General features: G+C 52.1%; 1 protein-coding gene across 22 annotated transcripts in view; it reads left to right on the forward strand.

Moving 5' to 3' along the window:
* The window catches only part of DYSF (dysferlin), a 192066-nt gene extending 180124 nt beyond the window's left edge, over positions 1-11942 (forward strand). For all 22 annotated transcript variants that reach the window (XM_081156856.1, XM_081156863.1, XM_081156854.1 and 19 more), the window contains 5 exons: positions 2464-2563; positions 3914-4092; positions 5862-5971; positions 7307-7454; positions 11679-11942. In XM_081156856.1, the coding sequence (XP_081012982.1) occupies positions 2464-2563; positions 3914-4092; positions 5862-5971; positions 7307-7454; positions 11679-11717 (576 nt within the window). In that variant the 3' untranslated portion in view covers positions 11718-11942. The remainder of the gene's footprint in view (positions 1-2463; positions 2564-3913; positions 4093-5861; positions 5972-7306; positions 7455-11678) is intronic.
* The last annotated feature ends 13825 nt before the right edge of the window (positions 11943-25767 follow it).

Consider the following 25767-nt stretch of genomic DNA (forward strand, 5'->3'; position numbering starts at 1 on the left):
GGGTTAGCGGTGAAGGGATGAGAGGCCTATGGGGACTTGGGGGCGGAGAGGGGGAAGAGGAGTTGGGGATCCAGAAGAGGCACCCAGGAGTGGGGAGGGCTGAGGGAACGGGAATGGAGCCGGCAACCGAGGCACATGCCCTGGGCGGGAATCGAACTGGGACCCTTTAGTCCACAGGCTGACACTCTAACCATTGAGCCAAACTGGCCAGGGCTGACAGTGAGATTTGTGGTGCTGGGCTCCCGCGCTCCAGAGACGGTGGCTGGAGGGAGAGGTGGGGGAGGTTGAAGAGGAGGTTGAGAAACAGAGTCCATGGGTGCTGAAGTCAACCAAGGGAGTGAGGGAGGAATCAGCTTGACCCAGGCAGAGCCAAATGGTCTCCCTTCTTCGTAGGAATAGGGGCCCTGGGAGGCAAGGGGAGCCATGCACACAGTGGGGCACCAGTGAGCCAGTCTGGGCTAAAGGACTGAGTCTGGGGGTGGGTCTGTGAGGGGGCACTGTACAGCCTCTGGGCTCCTTGGTCCTGTCGCAGAGCCAGCCCTCTGCCGAGGGGTTCAGGGCCTCTGGCAGGCAGGCCCCCCAGGGACCCCATTAACCAGACGAGACTGTCGTAAAGTACAAGGTCTCCTTTCATCCGGCTGCTTTGAACCACCGCTGGTTGCCCTGGCCGGCTCCCCACCTGGAGCCCAGCACACCCACCGGGGCCTGCCTGCGCGTCAGGCACCCACCCTGCAAATAAACAGCTAGTAAAAGGGCCCAGACCGGGAGCGTAATGAGCGCCTGGGACCTGGGGGGCCATTCCCAAGGCTGGAGCCCCAGCCCAGCTGCTCCCACCAGGGGCCGTTTGAACCTCTGGCTCATTACTGAGCCCATAAACCAGGCCGGCCAGAGGAATGGAGGCTGCTGGCGGCCTGTGCAGGCGGGCCTGCGGTGCTGGCCATAAAAGCCCCGCCAGAGGAGGGAGGCACCTGCAGGAGGGCTGGGGCCCTGAAAAGGGGGAGGCACCAGACAGGGGCTGGGGGGCGAGGGCCCAGCTGGAGACCTGAGCCCCTTCACCAGCTCAGGAAGTGGTCCAGACCGAGGCCGGGTGCTTTGCAAGGTGGCCATCCCTCACCGGGAATGGTCTTGGTTCAGAAGCTCTGTGGATCTGCATGACCTGGGGTGGCCACACAGCAGGCGTGGCCCTGACTGGGCAGCAAGGCTGTGTGTACAGGGCACCCAGGGCTAGACAGACCATGTGTGGTCAGCAGTGCTCCCCAGCTCCCTATGGAGTCTGTCCCTCTGAGACTCGGTCCAGGCCCCTGCTATGACCAGGCACTCAGGACCTTGCACCCATTGTCTGCAGGCTGGTCAGAATGTTTCCTGTCCTTGCCACCCTCTCAGGTGAAGCTACAATGAGAGGACAGAGAACAGGCATGAGCAGGATAGCCCCGGCGACAGTCCTTTGGGTCGAGCATATCTGGACCCAGGGTAAACTCAGGCCTTGGCGTGCCCAGTCCCCATCCTTCAGCGGCTCCACAAGCCTCTGTGAGAAGGGGCCCAAGATGACATTGTTTCAGGACCCTGGTCCGAGGGAGGTGGGATGGGGAGCCCAGGAGCGTGGTGAACTTGCCAGCACCAGAGGTTTTTGGTTTGCCCCAGGGCAAGCTCTCAGAGGTGAAGGTGAGGGAGGTCTGTGGGTCAGGAGCTCTGTGGGTCTGCATGACCTAGGGTAGCCACACAGCAGGCATGGCCCTGACTGGGCAGCAAGGCTGTGTGTACAAGGCACCCAGAGGTTTTTGGTTTGCCCCAGGGCAAGCTCTTAGAGGTGACTGCCACCCAGCTTCTTACAGTAGTGTGTCAGGGGGATCCTTCCAATGACAGCCAGGGTGGGGTGGGGGACCTCAGGTTCCCAGCCAGCTCACCCTGTCCCCAAGATCACAAGGGCAGAGGAGTATTTAGAGGTGGGAACAGGACTTAGAAGCCTGACTGCCGGGTGTGGACCCTGGCTTGCTGCTTCCCAGGGGTATGACTCACAAGTACTTGCTCTGGTTTCCCAGCAGTGAGGATAGCATCTCCCTTATAGGTTATTGGAAGGATAAATGAGTTCATAGTAGTAAAGGGCTGGTGCATAAGAAGTGCAATGTTAATATTATTGTTAGCTGTCAGATCTTGGGCCAACTCTTCATATCTCCAAGCCTCTGTTTCATCATCTGTAAAATGGGAGTGAGAATGTGGAACTACGGAATTGGGAGGATTAAAGGAGCCATCTTTGTGAAGGGGGCCCACGTGGTACCCTCCTGAGCCTTGAACACTGCTCTCTGGGGTCTCATCAATCTTCCTACCAGGACCTGGCTCTGGCAAGTCCCTAAGGGATGTCCCACTCCACTGCCTCCTCCAGGCAGCCTTCCAGGCTGGAAGGGTCCACTGCCTCTCTCTAATCTTTCTTTCCTGCTATCCTTCTCTGCTTCTCCTCTGGGCCAGGATGCTTTCTGGAGGTTGGACAAGACTGAGAGCAAAATCCCAGCGCGAGTGGTATTCCAGATCTGGGACAACGACAAGTTCTCCTTTGATGACTTTCTGGGTGAGCACTGCTTCTGGTCAGCACCGATCTGCACATTGTGGGCTGTATGTATGTGTGTGTGTGCGTGTGTGTGTGTGTGTGTGTGTGCACGGGCACGTGCCACTCTAAGCTGGCTGGCAAGAGGTGCAGTCCTGCTTTGTGCCCTCAGGGAGCTCAGAGTCACTGGTCTGTGGTGCTGAGTGAGATTCATGATGCAGAGGAGTGCTGGCATGATCAGCAGGGTGGGTCTATCAGCAGAGGTGGCATTGAATTCTGGGCCATGTTGGATGGTAGGACTCAGATAAGGAAGAGAGGGAAACACAGGTTGAAGGCAGTGCAAGCACATGCCGGCCCTCACTGGCCATCTGGCCTCAGGTTTGACAGGATGCCTCCTACCCCTCCCCCGCCCCATCCCTCAGTCCAGATGCATACTGAGCCCAGCAAGAGAGGAGTTCAAGACACTCTTCCCCCTTGTGCCCAGTGATGATGGAATGAGTGAGCACGGCTCCATCTCCCAAGCCCCAGACAGGATTCGGGGGGGGGGGGTGCTGAAATGCTGAGCTGGGGATCAGGGCGCGCTAGGCTGAGGGATGTGTTAGAGACAGTGCTCTTGCAGGGGTGAGATGTGGGGCTGGGAAGATGGCCTTGTATGGGGCCAGCAGGCTGGACTGTAACAGCCCCATCACAACTATATAAGTTAACCAGGAAAATGTGGTCTATCCATACAGTGGTATATTATTCAGCCATAGAGATAAATGAAATACTGATGCATGCTCCAACATGGATGAACCTTGAAAACATTATTCTAGGTGAAAGAAGCCAGACAACAAATGGATGCATACTGTATGATTCCATTTCTATGAAATGTCCATAATAGGCAGATCTGTAGGGACAGAAAGTAGGCTCATGGTTGCCAGGGTTGGGAGGAAGGGGGAATGGGGAATGACTGCTAATGGGTGCGGTGTTTCTTTTGGGGGTGATGAATTTTGAATTAAAATGACAAATTTTATGCCATATAGATTTCATCACAATAAAAACAGTTAAAAATTGTTGGATGTTAGATGTAGACAATGGGTGAATGAATGGATTCGTGCTTAGTAAGATAATAGTTGAGCGAGTGGGAAGCTCTCTTAAGGTGAATCATTAAGGGTAGATTAGTGGGCATGTGGACATGTGATAGGAAGCTGTGTAGATGGAATAAAAGGGCACGGGTGGGGAGCTGGAGATTGAGGGATCTGACCTGTGGCTAAGCCCACGGATGGAGGCCGAAGAGGTGACAGTGAGTTTTTGTGGAACCTGCCCAGTCCCAGAGTAGGGCTCAGCTGCCAGTGACTGAGAAACCCTCCGCCAAGGAACCCCTCTCTGCCACAGGCTCCTTGCAGCTGGATCTCAACCGCATGCCCAAGCCTGCCAAAACAGCTGAGAAGTGCTCCCTGGACCTGCTGGATGACACTTTCCACCCGGAGTGGTTCGTGTCCCTTTTTGAACAGAAAACAGTGAAGGGCTGGTGGCCCTGTGTGGCAGAGGAGGGTGAGAAGAAGATACTGGCGGTGAGTCTGCTCCCCACAAACCAGTGGAGGCGTGGGAGCTATTCTCCGGTAGAGATCACCCAGCACATATATGCTCTTTTCCTTCTCTCTTGCTTTCCCTCTCTCTGTTTTCCAAGGCTCCAGCCCTCTTCCCTTTCCAATCCCCAGCCTTTCTCTCCTTGAGCCTTGAATACCAGGGAAGCCTGTTTAAATCTAAAGATGCCCTTATCTCCCTCTGATCCTGTTTGTTTGTACTCTAGCTCCTTGGCCTTCACAGTGACCTGTGTGCTGGGATCCCCTCTGGCCTGGGCCTCCTGTAGAGGACAGGGGTCCTGCCTCTCATTTGAACAGGACCCTTCAAGGGACTGTCCTTGTACTACTGTTTTTGCCCAGAGGTCTGCTCAGGGGTGTCACAAGAGACTGTGAACTGTCGTTCCTTTGCAGAGGAAGTGAATCCCTGACAGTTTATTTTAAAATAGCAGGCAGTCAGCCAGCCCCTAGAGTGGCCCTTGAAATAAAATACCCTTGTTGTATAAGGACTCTTAACAATTAATAAGAAATAACATCTCAAAAGAAAAATGGTCAAAGGGCTTGCATAGATAATACACAAAGGAAGTACAAATGGACATTAAGCATTTAAAAAGGCTGACTCCCCATAGTAATTAAATAAAGGCATATTTTTAAATGTGAAAACTTTTTGCCTATCAAGTTCGAATTTATAAAACAGAAATGCTCGTCGCTGGTGAAGATGCACAGAGAGGCTCCATGTTCCCTTCTGCTGGGGGAGCTAAAGGCTTTCCCACGTGTGGAAGCAATTTGGTAAACTACAGCAAGAGATATTTGCTGTATAACAACAAAGGCATAACAATATTTATGCCTTTGGCCTCTGCCATCCCACTTCTAAAAATCTCTACTAAAGAAATAACCAGCTAAAATTTAAAAATTAGATTCTGGGGTGTTTGCTGCAGCATTATTTATAATATCACACGATTGGAAACAACCTAAATGAACCAAAATAAGTAGTTTACGAAACAAATTATGGTCAACCATCCCATAGAATGTCTTACAGCCATTACAAAGCAAACTTTAAAGAATATATAATTATACAGTAAAACAGAGTACATTTGTAAGTGAAAGAAGCAAGCAAGCCATAGACTATATATACACAGTGTGAGACTTCACAGTCTTGCAGAGAAAAACAGCTGTGATGCAAACGATGTTAACGGTACTTGTCTCCGCATAGTGGAGGTATAGCTCATATTCTCCTTCCTTTGCACAGGCAGACCTCAGAGATATTGTGGATTTGATTCCAGACAACCGCAATAAAACGAGTCACACGAATATTTTGGTTTCCAAGTACATATAAAAGTTATGTTTACGCTATACTGTAATCTGTTAAGTGTGCAATAGCATATGTCTATAAAAACAATGCACATACCTTATTACATACCTAAAATAACAATACTTTATTACTAAAAAATACTGACCATCATTTGAGCCTTTAGTGAGCTGGAATCTTTTTGCTAGTGGAGGGTCTAGCTTTCAATTTGTAAAAATCACAATATCTGCCAAGTGCAGTAAGCAAAGTACAGTAAAACAAGCTGTGCCTGTGTATTTCTATTGTTTCTAAACGTTCTCCACGGAGCAGTTACTGCTTTTATGATCAGATCAACCCAATATCATTAAAACAATTAAAGAAAGTGGCTCTTACAATTGTCCCCAACTGGCTCCTCTCCAGGCCACTGGGCAGATCCTTTGTGTCCCTGACCAGGTTCCCTCTGTTCCCGCAGGGCAAGCTGGAGATGACCTTGGAGATCGTAGCAGAGAGTGAGCATGAGGAGCGACCTGCTGGCCAGGGCCGGGATGAGCCCAACATGAATCCCAAACTGGAGGACCCAAGGTCAGTGCCAGCCCCTGACCCCTGATGCTGGGGTGGGGGTTGTGGGGGTGGGAGCTGGGATGTGTAGCCACAGTCTAGGAGGCATCTATTGCAGAGGTCATTAAACATTTAAAACAGGTCATGAGGCCCACATGGCCCAGAGAGGGCCGTACAGTGTTAGGAGACAGGCGACAGACATCATTCCAGGAGCACTGGGCCCCTCAGCTAGTTCCAGAAGCAGGCATCGTTGGGTAGCCATTGGTTGTACGCTGAGCAAGCTGTTGAATGGCATGTACATGCTCTGTTATGGAACCTTCTCCGTTGGTTTGTTACCATCATCCCCATTTTACAGATGAGGAAACAACTTCAGCAAAGTTGAATAAGGAAAGTGGTGAAGCTGGAATTCTCACACTTGGTCTGATTGGCCCTGGAGCCCAATCAAGGTCTTTCCCTTGACCAAGCTGCCTTCCATGACTCTCCTGTGGTGTCAGTGTGGCTTTCAAACAGTCTTTCAGCCTTAATTTTCCCATCTGTGAAATGGGGGACCAGTCCCTGTCTTCTGTACCTCATAGCCCCTAAGTGGATGTAGAAACTTGAAGGCAGTTACTGGGGGCTGAAAGACTGCTGTTGGGGGTGGTGGTGTCAGGGCTGCATTTGCCTGGTCCTTCCCTGTGGCCTACTTGACTCAAGTGTCATGGGGCTGGCAGAGCAGGGAGAGCCATCTGGCCCAAGGATTTTGGGATCTGGATGGAAAGACAGGAGAGGCCCAGGAGACCTAGGGGCCTGCAGTTAAAATGGCCATTATTGAGACGCATTCTCTTTGACTTGTGAGGCACCTTGGGGAAGGTTTTGAGGTTCTTGGCTGTGAGAGAAACTCAGCTGCCTGGGTTCACTTCCCACCACCCTTCCCTGACTGTGGACCAGTCGCGTGCATCTAGGCAGGTGGCCTGGCTTAAGTGGGGTTCAGTCAGCCATAGCTCACTTAATGTGACAGCCCCTTAAGGTTCTGCCCAGCTCCCAAATCGCTAGTCTGTGATGAAGTCCTGGGTAGGGAAGGAAAGAGGGTGGCAGGAAAGGTGTCCTGGACAGGGTGGCAGAGGACTGGGCCCCTGAGGGTGTATAGGGTTTGGCGGCACTAGGAAGAGGGGGCGGCATGGGTGGGGCTCACACTCTAGCAGAGACTTGAAGGGGAAGGGAATGCAGGGGCGAAGGGCTGAGCTTTGGGGCAGGGACTGGGGGGTCTCAAGGCTGGACAGATCCTGGGGGTCGTGAGGAGGGCCGGGCGGTTCGGGAGTAGGACTTGGAGACAGCAGCCGTGGTAGGGCCGCCTGCTGACCTCTGGGATCTCACTGCCAGGCGCCCTGACACCTCCTTCCTCTGGTTCACGTCCCCGTACAAGACTATGAAGTTCATCCTGTGGCGGCGGTTCCGGTGCGCCATCATCCTCTTTGTCATCCTCTTCGTCCTGCTGCTGTTCCTGGGCATCTTCGTCTATGCCTTCCCGGTGAGCAGGCCTGGGGGGAGGCGCGCGCCCTGCCTTGGGGGAGCTCCTGGTCTGATGAGTGGGGTACAGTCTTGGCCTCCAGCAGCTCCTGGTCTCACGGAGAGTCTGTCCTTGTCTTCAAAGAGCCCCAGACTGATGAAGAGACGTAGCCTCTGTCCTTGCAAAGCCCATTGTCTGATGAGGGAGACATGACCCTTACTCTGGGAAGCCCCCAGTCTTGTAGGGAGACAAAGTCCTACCTACCCTTGGGGGGCTCTTAGTCCTATAGGAGAGACATAGCAAGCCCCTGGACTATGGAAGCAAAGGGTTGGTAGAAGGTAAGCCCCTTGCGGAAACCTTCCTGAAGGAGGGAGAGGGACTGGGTCAGGAAGGGAAGGCATGGATGGCAGAACAGAGGAGAAGGTCCCCTCTGTTTGTGAGGATGGCACCTGCTGAGGTCCAGAGGGAGGGAACACCTGGGGCCAGGAGAGAGTCTCATCGTGAATCTGAGGACCGTGATAGAGTGTGTCCTGTCTCCTGCAGCAGGGTAGGCATGGGAGAAGATGTGGGTGGCCAAACAGTGGCCAAAAGCCTCTCACTGGGTGCAGTGGACATCGGGAGTCCCTTTCACCTGGTAAAAGGCCAGCTGCTACCCCCCAGCTCCATGGGGTCCACCCCAAAGAGGAGGCTCTGGGGCTGTGTTCTTGGTCTGGGCTTCTGTGGTCCTCACAGCTCATCAGGGGAACCCTGAAGATGCTCCAGCCCCCCACCTCCCACTCCCTAGTGTCTCTGGAACTTCAAACCTTAGAGGGACCACAGTGTTACCAGGGTGATACCTGACTTCTAATATTCTTAAAAAATTTTAAACCTTTTAAAATGAAAATTTCAAACTGACATGAAAGTAGAGAGAATGGCATAATCAGCTTCACGTCAGCCTGGTTTGAATGGCAAAAGAGACACCCAGAGAGGGGAAGGGACTGGCTCAGGGCTGCAGGGCTTACACTATAGCAAAGGCTTTGAGGAGAAGGGAATGCAGGTTCGCAGCTCCCAGTCCTGGGTTCTGGACACTGTGGCCTCAGTCTGGTCAGCACCAGGCCGCCAGCCAAGTGCAGCATGCCCGCAGTGGGCAGTCTGTGCTGGAATCACTCGCCTGTGTGCCTTTCGCCTGTGAATCCTCCAGGAGGAGGAGGTGGGTGGGGAGCTCTCTCCTGCTGTGACTGGTGAGCGCTTGTATCAGCAGGTTTTCCATGTGGTAGAAATGCAGTTTAACGTAGTTGTTTCAGTATAATGTTGATGTGATGCTGTAGGAACTTAACTCCTGTTTATATCAATTAGCCTGTGGTAAAAATTGGTTTCGTTATATGTTGTTTCACTTAAAGTGTCAGAACCTATTGCCGATGCTGAGTGAGGGCTTACTGTATCAGCAGCGTGCACCTCCTATGATGAAGACAGTTGAAACCACCACAAAGCCATCCCCTTCAGTTCCTAACATGGAATGTGGGGAACAGCAGGGGGGACTGTCTGGGCCATAAGTGACAAAGGAGGGTCTCAGTCCAGGGCGGCCGATGCGTCTGGCTTCAGACAAGGCCCTCTAAGCTGGCTGGAGCCTGGAGCACTTGCAGAAATACATTCTGAGGCTCAGTGAGGAGAGTCACAGCTGATTGGCCACATATGGCTGCAGTCCGGAGATGTGTCCAGGTTGTGGGGAACTGAAGCTTGTACAGTTTGGAGGGCGCTCTTGAAGCAAAGGAAGACAAAATTGCAAATACAAGGTTAGATACTAGGCCATGGAAATGCAAGTGTGCCTGGAATGTAAGCTACCCTGGGTGACCTGAGGTCTCGTGTCAGGCCCAGGACTCCTCCTCGGTGTTTCCCCAGTCGGGCAGGCCTAGGGTGTGGAGTCAGGAAGGCGAGGTCCCACGTGCCCAGTGTCCCTCAGGCTTACCTCCTCTCCGTTGAAGTGTATCTGGCCATATTCTGTTCAGGTGAAAACTTTATTAACCCTTGCTGTGTGTCTGGGAGGCAGGCGCGTGCTGTGGAGATGAAGGAAAGGCGATGAGGCTCGTGCCACTGGGGAGCTCAGTCCCTGGGGTGTGGGGCACATTGAAGCCAGTGAAGGAAGGCGAACATGGGTGTGATCAAGCGCTCTGTCAGGAGTCTCAGGCCGGGGAGTTCTGGCACAGGACCTCTGGTGCAGACTCTTGCATCGGCCACCCTGGCCCTAGACCCTCCTTTGTCACTTATGGCCCAGACCAGACAATGTCCTCTGCTGTTCCCCACAGTCATGTTAGGGGTGGAAGGGGATGGCTTTATGGTTTTAACTGTCTTCATTGTAGGAGGTGCATACTGCTGATACAGTAAGTCCTCACTCAGCATTGTCAATAGGTTCTGCCACTTAAGCAAATGACATATAACAAAACCAGTTTTCCCATAGGCTAATTGATATGAACAAGAGTTAAGTTCCTATGGTATCTCATCAACGTTGTAACAAAACGACATGGAACTGCATTTCTAACAACTCAAGGAGCAGAGGTTGGTGGTAGCCCCAGAAACTGGTTAGAAATATAGAGTCCTGGGCTGGCCCCAGGCCTGCTGAGGAGAACCTGCATTGGGGCACATTCAGGTTGGAGAATGGCTGTCACAGAGGACTGAGATCTGTACTTGGGGTCAGGAAATGTGGCTGGGCTCTGCCTCTGCCAGTGACTTTTGTGTGACGTTGGCGAGGCCCTCCCATTGGTATAAAGATGACAGGGTTGGAGAAGGTCAGCTCTGACCATCTGTGACTAACACAGTGGTTAGGGGAGATCTTGCACCTTCCTTGGGGGGCTTCACATCCAGCCAGCCTCTTCCTGAAGAGCTAAGGGGAGGGAGGGCAGGGGCAAAGGGACATCACAACCACCCTTTCTGTGCCTAACTCCTGCCCCTGGCCAGCTGTGCCCTTCCCTGTGAGGCACTTGGGCAGCAGACCAGGCCTTTAGTGGCCTGAGGGAGGAGACCCGGCTGCCTGGGGAGAGCAGGAGATTTCTGGTTACTTCCAGTCCAAGGTCCTTCCTTGTCCCTGGGGCAGCCTAAGCTCTAGGCCCTGTGGGCAGGAGCAGAGGAGCACTTTGATCATAGTCCTGGTCAGAGCCCTCCCCTCTCTCCCCGGCCCCCATCGCTGGCTATCACCCTCCTTTGAATCCTTCTGGAAATTGTCCTCTTTGAAATACCAACCCTGCTGCCCCTCTCTCAGGCTTGTGGGGGTCAGGTTGTAGGTGAGAGGTCCAGGGCTAGAGGGGCAGACTGGGCCTGAGGCTGCAGACTGGTTTTGTTGGAGGGCCTTTGCTATGACCTGGGCAAATCCTGCTTCTCTCCAGCCGAGTGCCTCATCACCTGGTGGCCCCAAGACCTTCACTTGGCTTTTTGGCCCCCGGGGGAGGGCAGAGGGCCTGGTAGAGAGGGGCCCAAGGCCAGGGAATGCTCCCCTCCAGTTAGTCTAATCTCCCACCTTCTTGGAAGTTCCCTTGGGAGGGGAACAAGGAGGGCAGCCTGTCTGGTTCCTCCCAGCTCCCCCCCAGCCAGCGGGAGCAGGGCCAGCATGGGGAGGCAGCAGGCGATCTGGCGGGAAGGCTTTGTTTCCAGAGTTGGCTTTCCCGGGCCGGCGCTGGGGAACATACTGTCCCAATTAGGAGCCCTGTGTTGTGTTGTATGTGTTTTCATGGTTTGGGGGGAGGAGTGGGACGGGAGATTCCTTTCAGTCCTACAGCAGCCAGGGTCTAATCAGAGGTGACCCATCCCAGGTGCTGGCCTGTCATCTTCATACACCCAGCCCCCCAACTCACTCTCTCTCTGCTTTCTGGACAGGAGCATGGTGGCCAATGAGCCCTAGGTTCATGTGGGAGGGGGATAATCATAGCCATGCCTTCAGGCCACCTGTCTGACGGAAGAGGTCAGGGCAGGCGCTGGTGGTCAGAATCCTTTTGGCAGCTGATTGGAACATGAGAGTGGGGCCTGGATTGATTGGGGAGAAGACAGAGCAATTCAGGCAGCCATGGCCGCCAGGTGGGAGGGTTCCAGAGGAGTTTCAGGAAGGTCTGGGTTTGTGTGGTTGGCGAGGGCACCAGGAGGGTAATGTTGAGCTGAATGAGGGTTAGGCGGTGGTGAAGGCAAGGTGCAGGCAGGTGGTTGAGTAGATGAGCCTCCTTTCCCTGCTCCGTTCCTCCTGGCAGCCGTCATCATGTGTTCCTGCCTCCTCCCTCCCTCTAGAACTATGCTGCCATGAAGCTGGTGAAGCCCTTCAGCTGAGGACTGTTTGGCCCAGGACTGGCTGCTTCTTCTGCCCAGCTCAGCTGAGCAACTCCAGACTTCCAGGCCTGACCATCCTGCCACGGTGGGCAGACAGACAGGTGGACTGGCCCTGAGTTGGTAACACTGAGCCCTGGGAACACCTACTTTCATTTCTCTCTCTCCCAGTTCGACCCTTTTTGGATCAGCCCATGTATATTTCAGTATAAAACAGTTGGAACCACAAAGCTGTGTTGGTGTGTGTATCTCTTTAGTAGCTGAATGGGGTGTGACTGTGTAGGGCATGTGTCTGGGTGGGTGGAGTGGGAGTGGGGTGTGAAACAGACATCTCTGGCTCAGCCTTCCGAGTGGAACTGTGGGTCCTTTGACAAGACTGGTTGAGGGCGAGGTGGGCTTTAAGGGTTGGTGTCTGGTCTGCTTAAAGACGCAGTGTATTCTCTGTCTCAAGGACTTCCCCCTCCCCCTCCCCCTCTCCCTCCTCACTCAGCCATCTCTTTTCCTTCTTCAGGTCCCCTTTGCTTAGGTGGTAGTTACCTGTACCTTGTGGTCACACCTGGGAAGTGGTTCCACTTCATACAAATGAGCCCCAAGGAATGGGTTCCTTCTTGAAACTCTCCAGACAGGGAGGGATGCTGGTCCCCTGACTGTGACCTTGTCCCCCACGTTCTTGGGATTACTTGCAGTCTCCTCCCTCTGCTTCCCCACTCTGCTTTCAAGATCTGGGCTGGACGTGGAAGCATGCAACAGACTGACGTATTGTGGAGGGAAAGGGGAGGGGCAGGAAGAGATTAACCAAAGAACTTAGATGCATACATGCATAACCCATGAACACACACAATAGTGTGATGAAAGCCTGGGGAGGAGATGGGAGCAGGGTGGAGGGGCCCAAGGGGGGGGGAAAGGGGACATCTATAAAACTTTCAACAATAAATTAAAAAAAAGATCGTGTCTGGACAAACACACCTTCTTCTTATAGTCTGAAGTGTAGCATTTGCCATGGGACTGATATCTCCTGCAGGACTCAAGCTTCATCTATGGGAGCAGCAGGAACATACCTAGAGAAAAAGCAAAAAGCATGAAAACACCAGGTTTCCAAAATTGAGGCCTCTGCCTCTCCTCCCGAGGGGCTGGAACTCTGAGCACTGCTGGCCACCTCCCCTCCGGTTACCCAGGGAGCTTCTCCTATTTCTCTGTAACCTTGGCCCAGGCCCTGAGGCCTCAAAGTGACCCTTCCAGACCGCTTGGCTCTTTCTTACAGTGTGAGATCTACACAGAGGCCCTGCCAGGTCCCCACCTGATTGGTCGGACTGGAAGTGATTGGCCCAGGGCTGATGACCTGAGCCCTCCTGGAAGAGGGAGCTACATCTCGAATGCTGAGTGATTCTCTCTTTGGGAGAGGCCAGGTTGGAAGTGGCCTTCAGTGTCCAGCCCTGTGTGGGCCCTGAGAACCTGGGTGGCTAGTCCTGAGACCTTGAAACCCAAACCCTAGAGCCACGTGACCACACTTCACACAGAACACGGAGCAGGAAACAGGGTCCAAGGCTCTTCTGAGAAGGTCAGTCTGGTGATGAGCTTTCCCCAGGTACCCACTGTGTGTGCCTGTGCGAAGGCCCGGAGTCAGCCATCCTGCAGAGAAGACTGCAGGTGAAAGGAAGAAAGAGGTGGCACTATGACCTCGGGAGGTGCAGGTGTGGAGAGAGCTTGAGAGGCTGGGGAGACCAGGGTAGAGAGGAGGAAGCCACTGGGGAGGGAAAGATCAAAGTCACAAGACAGAATCGTGGGGTAACTAATGAAACAGTTTCTGGAGCAGAAGAGAAAGGGGTTAGTTTGGAAGGAAAGTTCTCTTTCCTTCCAGGTACAGGAAGGTGGGAGGAAATAAATACATGCCATGTGGCTGTCAGCCGGGTTGAGAAAGTTTGGCGTGTGTGTGTGTGTGTGTGTGTGTGTGTGTGTGTGTGTGTGGATACTTGCCCACTCATTAGTTTTTTTCCATTCATTCATTTACTTTTTCTTGCTGTCCTGAGTTGCAGATAATAGAACACATTACTCAAACTAGTAAAGGGAACTTAATGGCTTTTTGGAAACAAAATCTTCAGAAGGACTGGCTTCAGGCAGGGGCTGCTCTAAGTCCTCAACTGGGTCACCAAGAGCTTGCATTCTCTCTGCTCTGCCCTCATCAGGGTGAGCTTCAGTCTAGAACTGGCTTTATTCCCTGAGCTGGAATTGAAGCTGCTCCCTGGCATAGGCCACCCAGCAACACAGGAGAACGGGGAGTGGATGGTGAGACACCACATCCAGCAAACATTTATTGAGATCCTCCACATGGCAGGTTCTGAGGATACAGCAGTGAGTTACATATGACTCCTGACCTTCCTTGGCTTCTGAAAAGTGCATTAGGAAACTGTGGTTATTTGTACTCTTTTGGGAGCGGCAGAGAAGGGGGACCCACTGCCCTGGGGTAGGGAGGGCAGGAAACCCTCAAGAAGTATCACTTGAGTGGAATGTTGGATGGGCCCTGTGGCTAAGCGGGGAAATGTGCTGGGCCATAAAGGTAGAGGGCAAGTCTGGAGCTGTCAGAGAGCCGGGCACGTTCTGGGCACGGTCCAGGGAGAGGGAGCCTGCAGGGGAGCGAGCTGAGGGATGAGAGGAAAGAGGGGTTGGAAGCGCAAGGCCAGATGTTAAATGGCATTGCGTGTGCAGTTTTGGAGTTAGAACTTCATCCTGGAGACTAGGAAGAAGAACACAGAAGCTCTCAAAACTGGACTGGGAAAAATTCTAGCTTAGGGCTTATCTTGAGAAACAGGAGTCCTCTGGGCGCACATGGGTGGGCTTCAGGTTATATAAGTCTTAGCCTTTGAGGGGGTGAGAGTCTAGTGATCTCCCCCCATTCTGAACAAGGTCTGTGATCACAAATGGTGAAGAACAATTGCTTAAGACGCTGTGTGGCCAGTTGCTGAGGGCTGCACTAAAGGCTGGGTTATTCAGTAGCCAACTAGGGAAGATCTTAAACACAGGGCAGGAGTGATTCATTCATTCATTCATTCATTCATTCATTCAAGAAATATCTATCATCTATATCTATCTATCTATCATCTATCATCTATCTATCTATCTATCATCTATCTATCTATCTATCTATCTATCTATCTATCTATCTATCTATCTATCTATCTATCTATCTATCATCTATCTATATCTATCTATCTATCTATCATCTATCTATCTATCTATCTATCTATCTATCTATCTATCTATCTATCTATCTATCTATCTATCATCATCTATCTATCATCTATGTATCTATCATCTATCTATCATCTATCTATCTTTCTGGCTATCTGTGTACCAGGCAGGGTGCTAAGGTCTATAGAGATACAATGTTGAGCAAGATAAACATGGTTTCCAGAGCTCACAACTGAGTAGAAAAGAAACACAAGTAGATTGCCAGTTATAACACACTGATAGATGAGCAGGGGTTGCAGGATCAGGGCAAGGGTGGAAAAGATGAAAGAGGGAACAGTGTGCAAAGACTGGCCATAACCAGAAATTGGTTCATAGATCTATAAGAATTTCCACATGAGCACAGAACAGTGATTCTCAACCAAGGGCAAGTCCCCCCGCCCCAGGGCACATTTGGCAGAGTCTTAGAAATGTTTTTGATCACCATGATTGAAGGGTAGGGGGTAAGGGTGCTACTGGCATCCAGGAGCTGCTAAGCACCCTTTAATGCATGGGACAGTGCCCCCCTACACACACACACACACACACACACACACACACACAATTATCCAGTTCAAAACACTGATGATGCTGCTGTTGCAAAACTCTGGCATAGAGATAGTGGTTCTAGAGATACTGAACAATTAGACTTGGCAGACCTGTAGGATTGACTAGTTAGGGCTGAAGGGGGCAGAGGTGTGTGGGATGGGAGACAAATTCCAAATGACTCCCAACTGTCCGGCTTTGTGAGTGGTGGTGCCATTCACGAAGTCAGTTTTGGACAAGAAGTTTCAGACACGTTTAGGGCACAATCAAAATGCCCTTCCTGCCCTCCATGTCTCCCTTCACGATGTTGTAAAGAGCATCATCTGTACCTGCTGTCCCCATATCTCCTTACCTCGCGCTCATTCCTCCGCCCACTGTGGTCTGACTTGATTCTTGTGGCAGACTCAGTGGGTCTCCTTCTCCAACAGCCATCCCCTCTTTTCCTCTTTGAGGAAAAACCCCTGATACCATTCAGCTTTCCCTGTGGCCATGTGTTGAGAAAGGACACAGCCCTAGGGGGAGGTGTCTTATGAGATCACACCAGTCACGGTGAAGCCAGTACCCTTTCCAGTGATTGGTTTTAGAAGAGGCATGGGACTCATTTATGACCAAGGAGAGTGAGGGGAAGATGGGGTGGTCATGGGAGTTAGGGAGCAGGATAAAAGTTTCTTAGGAAGTTTTATCCCCCCACCAGCAAGGAGACACATCTTTATCTTCTGCCTTTTAATCTTACTGTGGAGAAAAGTAATGACCAGAGCCATGGTTGGCACCTTGTGGTCACGAGGGGACGAGCCTCTGGAAGAGAGCCAACACACAGAGGATGCAAGGCCCCGGCTCTCCAGGGAGCTACTGAGAAAGGACCAACCCTGGAACTGTCCCCCCAGCTGTCTTGTTATGCGGGATCATAAATGCCTTGTTGCCGGAGCCATCCCTGCTTGGGTGTCGTGCTGCCCGCAGCTCGAAGCGTCCTTTCTGGTCAAGTTCCTTCTGCTCCCCTGAAGACTGATTTTACTGCAGTTGCCAATCAGCAGGGCGGCCGTGTGCAGGCACCACATCTGAGGCGTCATACGTTTATTATTTATTATAACAATTTTCCCACAGATGGCAGTAAAGTGTTTTGTTCTAATAAACTCGGTGTGTTACAGTAGTTTTCTGATAGAAGTAAACTACCTTGAGGAAAGAGCACCTTTTTCTAATTCACACCAGGGCCCCATGGAGCTCTGGTTGTTAAATCTGTGGACGCTTGCCCTCCCCGACACTTGGCAGCAGCTGGCAGTGCTGAACGCCCTCTGCTTCTTTAGATGCTTTCTGGCTCCGGCTTCCATGATACACAGTCCCCCGAGTTTCCCCCCCTCTCTCTGACCTGGCCTTGGTCTCCTTGTCTGTTCTCCCGCCCCCCTGGTGCCCTTCTCACGCTCACACCTCAGCAGCCTCAGGCACCCCTGTGGCTTCCATCACTCACAGGGGCCGCTGACCCCGGAGTGCCTGCCTCCAGCCCGTGTCTGCTCGGGGCTGCGGCTCCTTCCGCAGCGGGCATCTTCCCCAGGGTGACTCACGGGCACCACAAACTCAAGACGTCCCACCCGACATCTCCATCGTCCCCCCATGGAAACCGTGCCTGATCTCTTGTTCCTTCCACACACCCAGCTGCTGCAGCTGAGCATGAGGAAGCATCTTTGACTACTTCCTCCTAACCCCATGTCCCCCGATCCCACAGATTCAGGGTGTTGAATCTTCTGTGGATCAAGTTACTTCTCTCCCCATTACCGCCACCTCCACTTACAGTAAGGGCCCAGCAGGCCGGCATCATTGAAAGCCAAGTGTCACTCCCTTAGCCTTCTGCACTCCCCCGTCTATTGTCCACAGGCAGTCAAATCTGGACCTGGCATTCCTGGAGGGGGGGATCACACTGGCACACGGCCCCCCAGAGGCCCCTGCTCCCTTGCCTTTCCTCCTTCGCCTGTGGCCCTTCCCTCTGCTCTGGGGAGCTGAACCATTTCAGACCCGGCCTTTGCCCATCGCTCAGATCTCAGCTTGGCTCCTTCCTCTGGGGTGTTTCCTCTGACCTGCCCTGGTCTCCGTCCACCACTGAAATCCAGCAGGCTTGTCTGTCCCCTCCTCCCCCTGACCTTCGTCTGTGCCTCTGGGCTAGAATCACATCTCCAGCCTAATGAGATGTCTGCTTTGTTCACTGAAGGGACTTTAACAAGTGTTTCATTGCAAGTTCTCTTTAAATACCATACCCAGCCATTTCAAATAGGACTTTCGTGTTCTGAAATTCAGTTCTCAGCATTTGAGACCCCTTCTATTCTCGCTACAACATGGAGAATCACTCTCATCTGTTAAAAAAATGGTTCAGTAAAATGTGATAAGCCTTTCATATCTAGAAGACTGAGTCCCTAGCCTTTATTTTTTCTGCTGGAGTTTTTGAGAGAGCTATTCTGTGTGCACACATAGACTGCATTTTCTGTTCCTTTTCCAGGGCTCTGTGGACAGCCCCGGATGGGGTGACAGGGAAGCTGGACAGACAGAAAGAACTCAGCCCTGGCTTTCCTTTGGGCCCGAACCCCCCTCCCCATTTTACTTCCACCCCCAGGGAACACAGACTTGTCTCATTCCTCTCCCTATGTGTTTCATAAATGTAGGATTATGGGATTTCCAGGGGAATCAGGTGGGCACCCCATGACTGGGACATGGGGACAGCCCAGGAAACATTTCCTGCTTTGGAAGAGAACAGGGTAAGGGCCAGCGTGCAGCCTGGCACACCAGCTGGTCCTTAAATGGTGGCTGAGACACTGACATGGCAAGTGGGGACTTTCCTCCCTTCTGTTCTCATCTCCCTTGTTTCTTCCTCTGGAACAACTAGTGCAGTCCCTCTTCCCTGTGGTTGGCCCCATGTGGGTTTCATACCCTGTTTCTCTGCTTTTGCCTTGGTCTCGGTTTTTCCTGGTGTGTGTGTGTGCGTGTGTGTGTATGTGTGTGTGTGTGTAGAAGAGACACCAGATGAGACAGATGTAGAGAGAAACAGATACATGGTGAGGGTGGAGACAGACAGAAAAACACAAAGACCATGCAGCAGGGACAGAAAAGAGACCAGATCCTCACACACATTCCTCCAGAACTGGCCCCCTTTTGCTCCCCCGCCCCTTCCTGGCTCCCAGTTAGAAACAGAAGATCAGATGAAGATAGAGACAACCACCCTGTGCGTGCATGTCCTTGTGTCCCTCCAAATCCAGCTGGGGAAGCCTCACTCCATATTTTCCTCACAACCCAGTACTTCATGGGGCCCATTTTCCTTCACTCTGTAGCGCTGGCTTGTGTGTGTTTGGGGGTGGGGTGGGGGTGGGGGACAGTGGCTGATTCAGCTCCAATGCAGAGGGCCTGAGTGTCTGTTCCAGCCTAGCTGGTTCTCCTGTTTCTACCATCAGCCTAGGGCTGCAATCTGGCAGCTGCTTCCTCTTGCAGGCTCGGGGGACCCCTGTAGGGCCTTCCAAGAGCCCACCTGTGAACCCATCCCAGCTTCCTGGGCCCACTCCATTCCCCTGCTGGCTCAGACCTACATAGGAAACTTCCCTTTACTACTGGCTTCATCATAGGCGTTCTGGGCCTTTCAAAAGGCACTTGACTGAGGACCAAGGGTTCAAGAGAAGACCAAAATACACAAAGAATCACTCACACTTACAATGGATAATGCATTTTTAAAATACCTGCTGATGCTCTGGCCAGTGTGGCTCAGTTGATTGGGTGTCCTCCTGTATATAGAAATGTTGCTGGTTCGATTCCCAGTCAGGGCACGTGTCCAGGTTGTGGGCTCGATCCCTGGTAGGGGGTCTGAAGGAGGCAGCTGATTGATATTTCTCTATCACATCCATGTTTTTTTCTTTCTCTCTCCCTCTTCCGTCCTCTTGCTTAAAATCAATAAACAAACCTGCTGGTGTATTTTACCTCTTTGTAATCTGTTTCCCCCTTTCTTTTCCCTGGAGCGCTTTTATCACCTAGGCTTACCACCCAATCAAAATCAGGATTGGAAAGACTAAGGATAATACTGTCTGAAACCCCAGGAAAGTACCCTCTTGAATATTCCAGAATGAGAATGCAGGGAGGCCCACCCTGTGAGCAGTCCCACTGTGGCGTCCCAAACCCACCCAGAAGACACAGTGTAAAAATAGACCTTTGAGGCCCAAAGGCTTCTTCAGTCTACACAAGGGTTCCCAGCCTGACAGATTCCTGGTCAACAGAGAGATTTGACCAGAGCACAGCTTTTAGAATCAGGCACACAGGAGCATTAGCCCTGCCTCTGCCCCTTAGCTGTGTGACCTTGTGTGGCCTTGTGGGAAGTCACTTTACCGTTAGCCTCATTTTCTTATCTGAAACGTGGCATAATGGTGGTCTTCCCTCGCAGGGTGCTGTGAGACTACCTGAGATGATGCTCAGTGCCTGTAACAGCGTGAGTGCTCAGTTTATTTTGCAGAGGAGCTGTGTGCTGGCCTTGGTATTGGGAAGGAGGGAGAGGGCTAAAGAAGAAGGCAGGGCAGGTGGGAGGAGGCTCGCCTATCTGGAGGGCTCCTCTGGTGTGGGGGTGATGGTGACTCCATTTCTCTGCCCAGGGAAGACAGGGCTTGCTGCTCTCTGCTTCTGAGAAAGGACTGAGAGAAGCCACACAGCCACCCTGACACCTTGGCAAGACCCACCACACCACCGTGTCAGCCACCAAGTCCAGGCTTTCTTTCCATAGCAAGCAGGGTGACCAGTTATTCCACAGGTCACCTTCAAGTGGGCTGGGTGAGAGTTGCCTGCAGATGTGCATACTAGAGATGCCCAGCCCCCACCCCATTCAGCCCCACTCGTGCAGACGGTCACATCTCATCACACTCAGAGCCACCCAGGAATCACCGTGCTCTCTGACACAGTCACAAATGCAGGCATCGGCACAGGCACACACTCAGGCAACATGCACTCCCAGTGTGCACTCAGGGCACACGTGCTTTCTGTGTGTATGTGTGTGTGTGTGTGCGTGCGCGCGTGCGCTTCACATTGTCAGCCAGAATATGCTCTGGAAACCTAAGCAGAAAGGAGCGTGCGAATGTGGTCATCATCAGGAGTAAATTAATCCCAGACCCGTAAAGGGTTTTCTTTTTTCATTCTCAGGCCTACTGCAAATTCAATTATGACTCACTGCCAGCTACTGAAATGAGGGGACAAGTAAGTACGTGGCTGGGCCTGGAAAATGGGGCGGGGCAGGGGACCCTTCTCGATCCACACCCTCATTCCCCTTTCCTGCTGTCCAGGGTCCAGGAAAGAGTTTGCAGTCATTCCTGGATTCCCCACAGCCATTGAACCTGGGGCAGCAGCAAGGTGCTGTCCAAGAACGTGGGACTGGCAGGAATAGAGCTGCCTTCTGAGAGCTGAACTAGGAAATTACACATGCACCTCGGAGTGGAGACTGGCAGAGGCTCCCCACCAGGCCACTAGGCCCAGGGACTGACGAGCCTTAATGGCGCATGTGCTCAAGCACATATGGAGAGTAGAATGAGCCTCAGACACCCACTTTGACTATGGCCAGGGAAGAGAGACATGGCTAGTGGACCCTTCTGCAAGGCTTTCTATCCCCATGACTCTCAAGGCTTTCTGAGAGTCATGAAACACTGAATTTATCTCTCACCGTCCATGTTCATAGGCAGCCTTCTGATAGTGTTTTGGCTCCCGGCACAGGTCTGCTTACAGGGAGTGCGTGCATAAGGCCTGTCGATGTGGGCTGTGCTTCCCACCGGACCCACACTGGCATTTGGGTGATTTGCTGCTCTCTTAGCTCCCCTAAGGAGGACTTGCCCCTTGCAGCTGGACCTCCCTTCCTCAGGCCCACACAATCAGGGGTCTTGGCCTATGAGCATTCCTGGAGCAGCAGAAGCCCTGGGGGTCAAGAATGTCCTTTGAGAAGCCTTCTGGGGGACATATGGCCAGCCTCTCCTTGCTCATACCCTTCCCTTGGGCTGTGGGAAGTTTGGGCCTTTCTTTCTGTCCCAGGTTGAGAATGAAGAGCAACCTCTCAGGCTGAGGCCTGGCCCTTGGTGACAGACGCAAATGGCAGGAAGGGGACTGGGTTACTTTAAAGGGACAGCATGGGTGGAGGGAACTGGACGTGTTTGGTTCCATAAGAATTCTGACAAGGTCAGGTAAGGTTGGTTTTGAAAGAGGATGGGTGAATTACGGAGATTATATTTTGAGAGAGGGTGTTGTGGGTAGGCAGGGAGTTTGAGCTGGGAGGCAGGAGTGGGAGATAGGTAGGAATGGCCCTGGTGACTGGGAACAGAGAGACTCGAAGGGAGCAGCCAAGAGGTCCCACGAGGGAAGAGGCCTGTGGGCCTGGAGGAGGGAGCCTCGGGCTGGAGGTAGGGGATCTGCCTGCCCCTTCCCTATGGCTTCTGGGGCCTCTTACATAACGTAGGCCTGGCCAGGGAGAGCTGGATTTTCACAGTTAGGCTCAGGCTGCCAGAAGAATGAGAAAAATGGGCCTGAGGGAAACCTTTACCACTGAGACCAGGAGAAAGGAAGCTAGGGAGGAGGGATGGTGCATGTCTGTGTCTGCCCCTGGCCAGACAGTGTCAGCCCTGGAGGAGCCCCAGCGTCTGCCTTCCTCCAGGGCCTCAGGGTGGGGAGGCCCCCTCCACTTCAGTCAGGCTGTCTCAGATGCCTAAGACTCATCCCACCAGCCCACGTTCGTGGGTGACACCTAAAATGAACCCGTCCCCATTCAAAGCTGTCCTCTCTGGTTCCCAGTGAGGCAGGGGATCTCTGGGAGACGGCACAGGGAGTGGTGAGCTCCTGGAGAGCCCAGCCTTCCCTGACCTCCAGAGTTGGCTCAGATCAGGGGTGAAGATAAAGTGTGAGGCTGGTCCCACTGCCTCCAGGCTGGTGAGAGAGGGAGCTCCTGGCTACTGAGTGCCAATGGTGTGTCAGGCACCCTCCTAGGCATGTCATCACCTTTAATCCTCAGCTGTGAGAAGCAGCTATTTTGAGCCCCATTTCAAAGGTGAGAAAACAGACTTGGGGAGGCCACACAGCTATTAATGAAAGGTAAACCCCAGCCATGTTGACTCAGAGTGCTAGCTTCCACTTCCCTCCCCCACCCCACAGGCCCAGCCGCCCTCTTCCAATTCCCCAGACTCACCACTGGTGGCTTCCAGACTGTACCCAGAGCCCCTGCCTTGTGGGCGTGGGAATCAAGGGGCAGGGCAGGGGTGATTGCGTGTGGAGGTGGCATTGGCACTGTGAAGTTTCAATTTGTTCATTTACTCAACAAATATTTATTGAGCACCTTTCATTCCCCGGCTCTGTTCTAAACACAGAATTCTTGCCCTTGTAAAAGCTCCAAGTCGGGGAGCCAGACGATAAACAATCTCAGGTAGTAATAAATGAATTTGAGGAGGAAAAATAAAGTGAAGAGGGGGGAGATGAAAATGACTATGGGTGTGGGGGGGTAGCTTTTTTCCATAGGGTTTGGGGAGAAGCCCTCTGCAGTTGATGACATCAGAACAAACCTGGCTGAAGTGAGCAAGTGAGCCATGTAAAACCTGGGGGAACACGTGCCAGCCAGAGGGCATAGCAAGTACGGATCCCTGAAGCAGGAATGAATTTGGCTTGCTGGTCTGGCCACATTGGTGCCTAGGAGTTGACCTTTATCTCCTATGGGGCTCATCCTCTCAGCCAGTGTCATTGTGGTTCATTCCTATTGCTCCCGGCACTGCCCCTCCCAGGACTGAGTGGGGTGCTCTCACCCGCTCTAGGCTAGGAGTGGCACAGAGCCCCGCAGCTGCCTTCTTTCCCATGGTTGGCCACTTGGGGAAATGCTCCCAGGGTTCACACTCTTTACGGCCCACTCTAACCCCTGCTGAGGATGCAGACAACACGCTTGTTCCCAGATGGGCAAGGGTGATTATTTTATCTTTTAAAATAGCTTTATTGGTTTTTGTCTTATCACACTAGTAATATATGTTCATTATAGAAATTTGAGAAAATGGCTTATGAAAGGAAGAGCCTAAAAGAGCCACTAATCCCATTGCCCAGAAAGAACCACTGTTGGCACTTGGGTATCTCTAGAATTTTCCATGTGAGTATGAAATATGTTAGTATTTTTAAAGATTATGATCTCACTGTACACAGTGGTTTGCAACCACTATACTGTGACTATCCATCCGCATCACTGACTGAACTGAATGAGGGTTTTATGGCTCCATAATAGTCTATCATTTGGATAAGCCATGGTTTGTTTATGTAGCCAGGCCCCTATGGACTTTTAGGTAGGTTTGTTCTCTCTCTCTCCCTCTCTCTCACATCTTGTCTACAGAGCTTTTTCCCTGGCTATTCTGGGAGGCTGTTTTGAAGTCTCTAAGCGGTCCTTGTGATATGGGGCAGGCAAGATATCTCAGGATGTCAGAGGTCAGGATGGAGTCTGGACTGGGCTGGTTGGTCCCTGCAAAACTGTTTTCCCTGCAGCTATCCACAGAGGGGAGGGAGGCAGTAGGGGAACAGAATACAAAGAGCAGGGGCTGGGAACAGGGAGCAAATAAATGATCACCTGCCCTGAGGTGAAATTCTCGAGAGTTCTCTGATTTTCAGGAAGACATGGCAGGAAAGCTGGGGGGAGGGGGGGTGATGGTGGGAGAGGTATCAGATGAGAACTCCCAGGAGAGTGCAGGTGCAATATGGATGAGTGAAGCTGTCTGAGTGTCACTGATTGTAAAAAAAAACTTCCTTGCCTCCTTCATGAAGCCACCTCTGATTTCTCCACCAGGGCAAGCTTGGAGCCCTTGCTTTTATGGTTTCTCTCTCCCTTGGAACCCTTAGCTTATTATTACAGCAGTTATTTGGGTCAGCCTGAACTTGACACCCAGCTTTCTGGCTTCTCTCCCCACCATCAGTGAGGCCTGGGGCAGCTCTGCTCCCCACCTCAAACATGGAGTCATCATATCTCTGTTAGAGAACTGCTGTGAGGTCCTGAGGCCAGGAATGTAGAATATGGCACATGGTAGATGCTCAATTTTAAAAATGTTTTTTACATTTTTTTCTTTCACCTTAGTCTAAGTGTTTGAGGGAATGTAAAATGTCTTCTCCATCTTTGTGCTTTCCTCACCCCCAGCGGGTTTTCCAGACACTTCAGGAGGTGCCCCACACTTTATTGGGGCATGGGAAGAAAATACTTACAAAATCAAAGCTCTTACTCTTTCCTTATATGTAGAATTATCCTTATTTACCAGATTTTGGTGTATTAGCTTTTGGTATAGGCCTGGTTAGGAGGGGTTACAGATCACATTATCTGGATTTAACTAAAGTACACCTCACAGAAATCGACAGTTGACTTAGAAAGATTCCTGCCATGAAACACTGATTGAAGAGAAGCTAACAGTGCAAACAGAAGAGAATAGCAGATTGAAGAGAAGCTGACAAGGCAAAGGAGAAATACCCAGCAGAACCAACACGCGCACCTCCTACGCCAGCAAGGGCTCTACTGACAAGTTGCATTAGGAAGTGAAACAACAAGGATTTAATCAGATCTGACAAGAAGTCAGTGACACAAGCTGAAATATGGAGAGGACTAGTTGAAATTAGGACTTACATCCATTACCTGCACCAGTGAACCTTGTCCTAAACATAGAGTGTGCCTTGAGATATTAACTCTCAGCAATCGTGCATGGATGTAATTTATGGAGAGATAAGTAGCCATATATTGGGAGTGCACGCTCAGACTTTCCACTGACGGGGGTTTGTTCTCCCAGGGTTTGGAGACCGCTGCCCCACAGCCTCCAGCATCAGGCCTGGCACTCAGCGGGGCTCAGGAAGCTTGTGTGGGGCTGACCTGTTCTTTGTGTGCGTGTCTGTAAGAGGTTTTTATGACTGCATAAGTGTTCCGCTCACCTCCCTCATTCGGAACACTCTCCCCTCCTCCTCCTCCTGCCCCCCTTCCTCTCATTTATCCCCTCCTGCCAGTGGGTGCCCCCGCATGACCCTCATTAACTCAAAGTGTAAAACCCATTTGTCTACAGCCCCCTTGCCCCCCTTCTTCCCCAGCTGGGGGCTGGGGCCAGGCCATTCTTTCCTCCTATCGGCTGTCTACGCTCAGACTGCTGTGGTTTATGAGCTAGGTCCAAATCTGCCAGGCCCCATAGCACAGGCAGGACTTGTTAGGGGATGGCCTCAGGGCTACTCAAAAGACCTGCAAAGGGTGAGCGATGCCCCTGGGGGAGCCCAGATCTGCCCCTCATTTCTCAGAAGCTGGCAGGGCTGCCTA

This window comes from Miniopterus schreibersii, assembly GCF_964146895.1.
Source record: "Miniopterus schreibersii genome assembly, chromosome: 13".
Taxonomy (NCBI): Eukaryota; Metazoa; Chordata; class Mammalia; order Chiroptera; family Miniopteridae; genus Miniopterus; species Miniopterus schreibersii.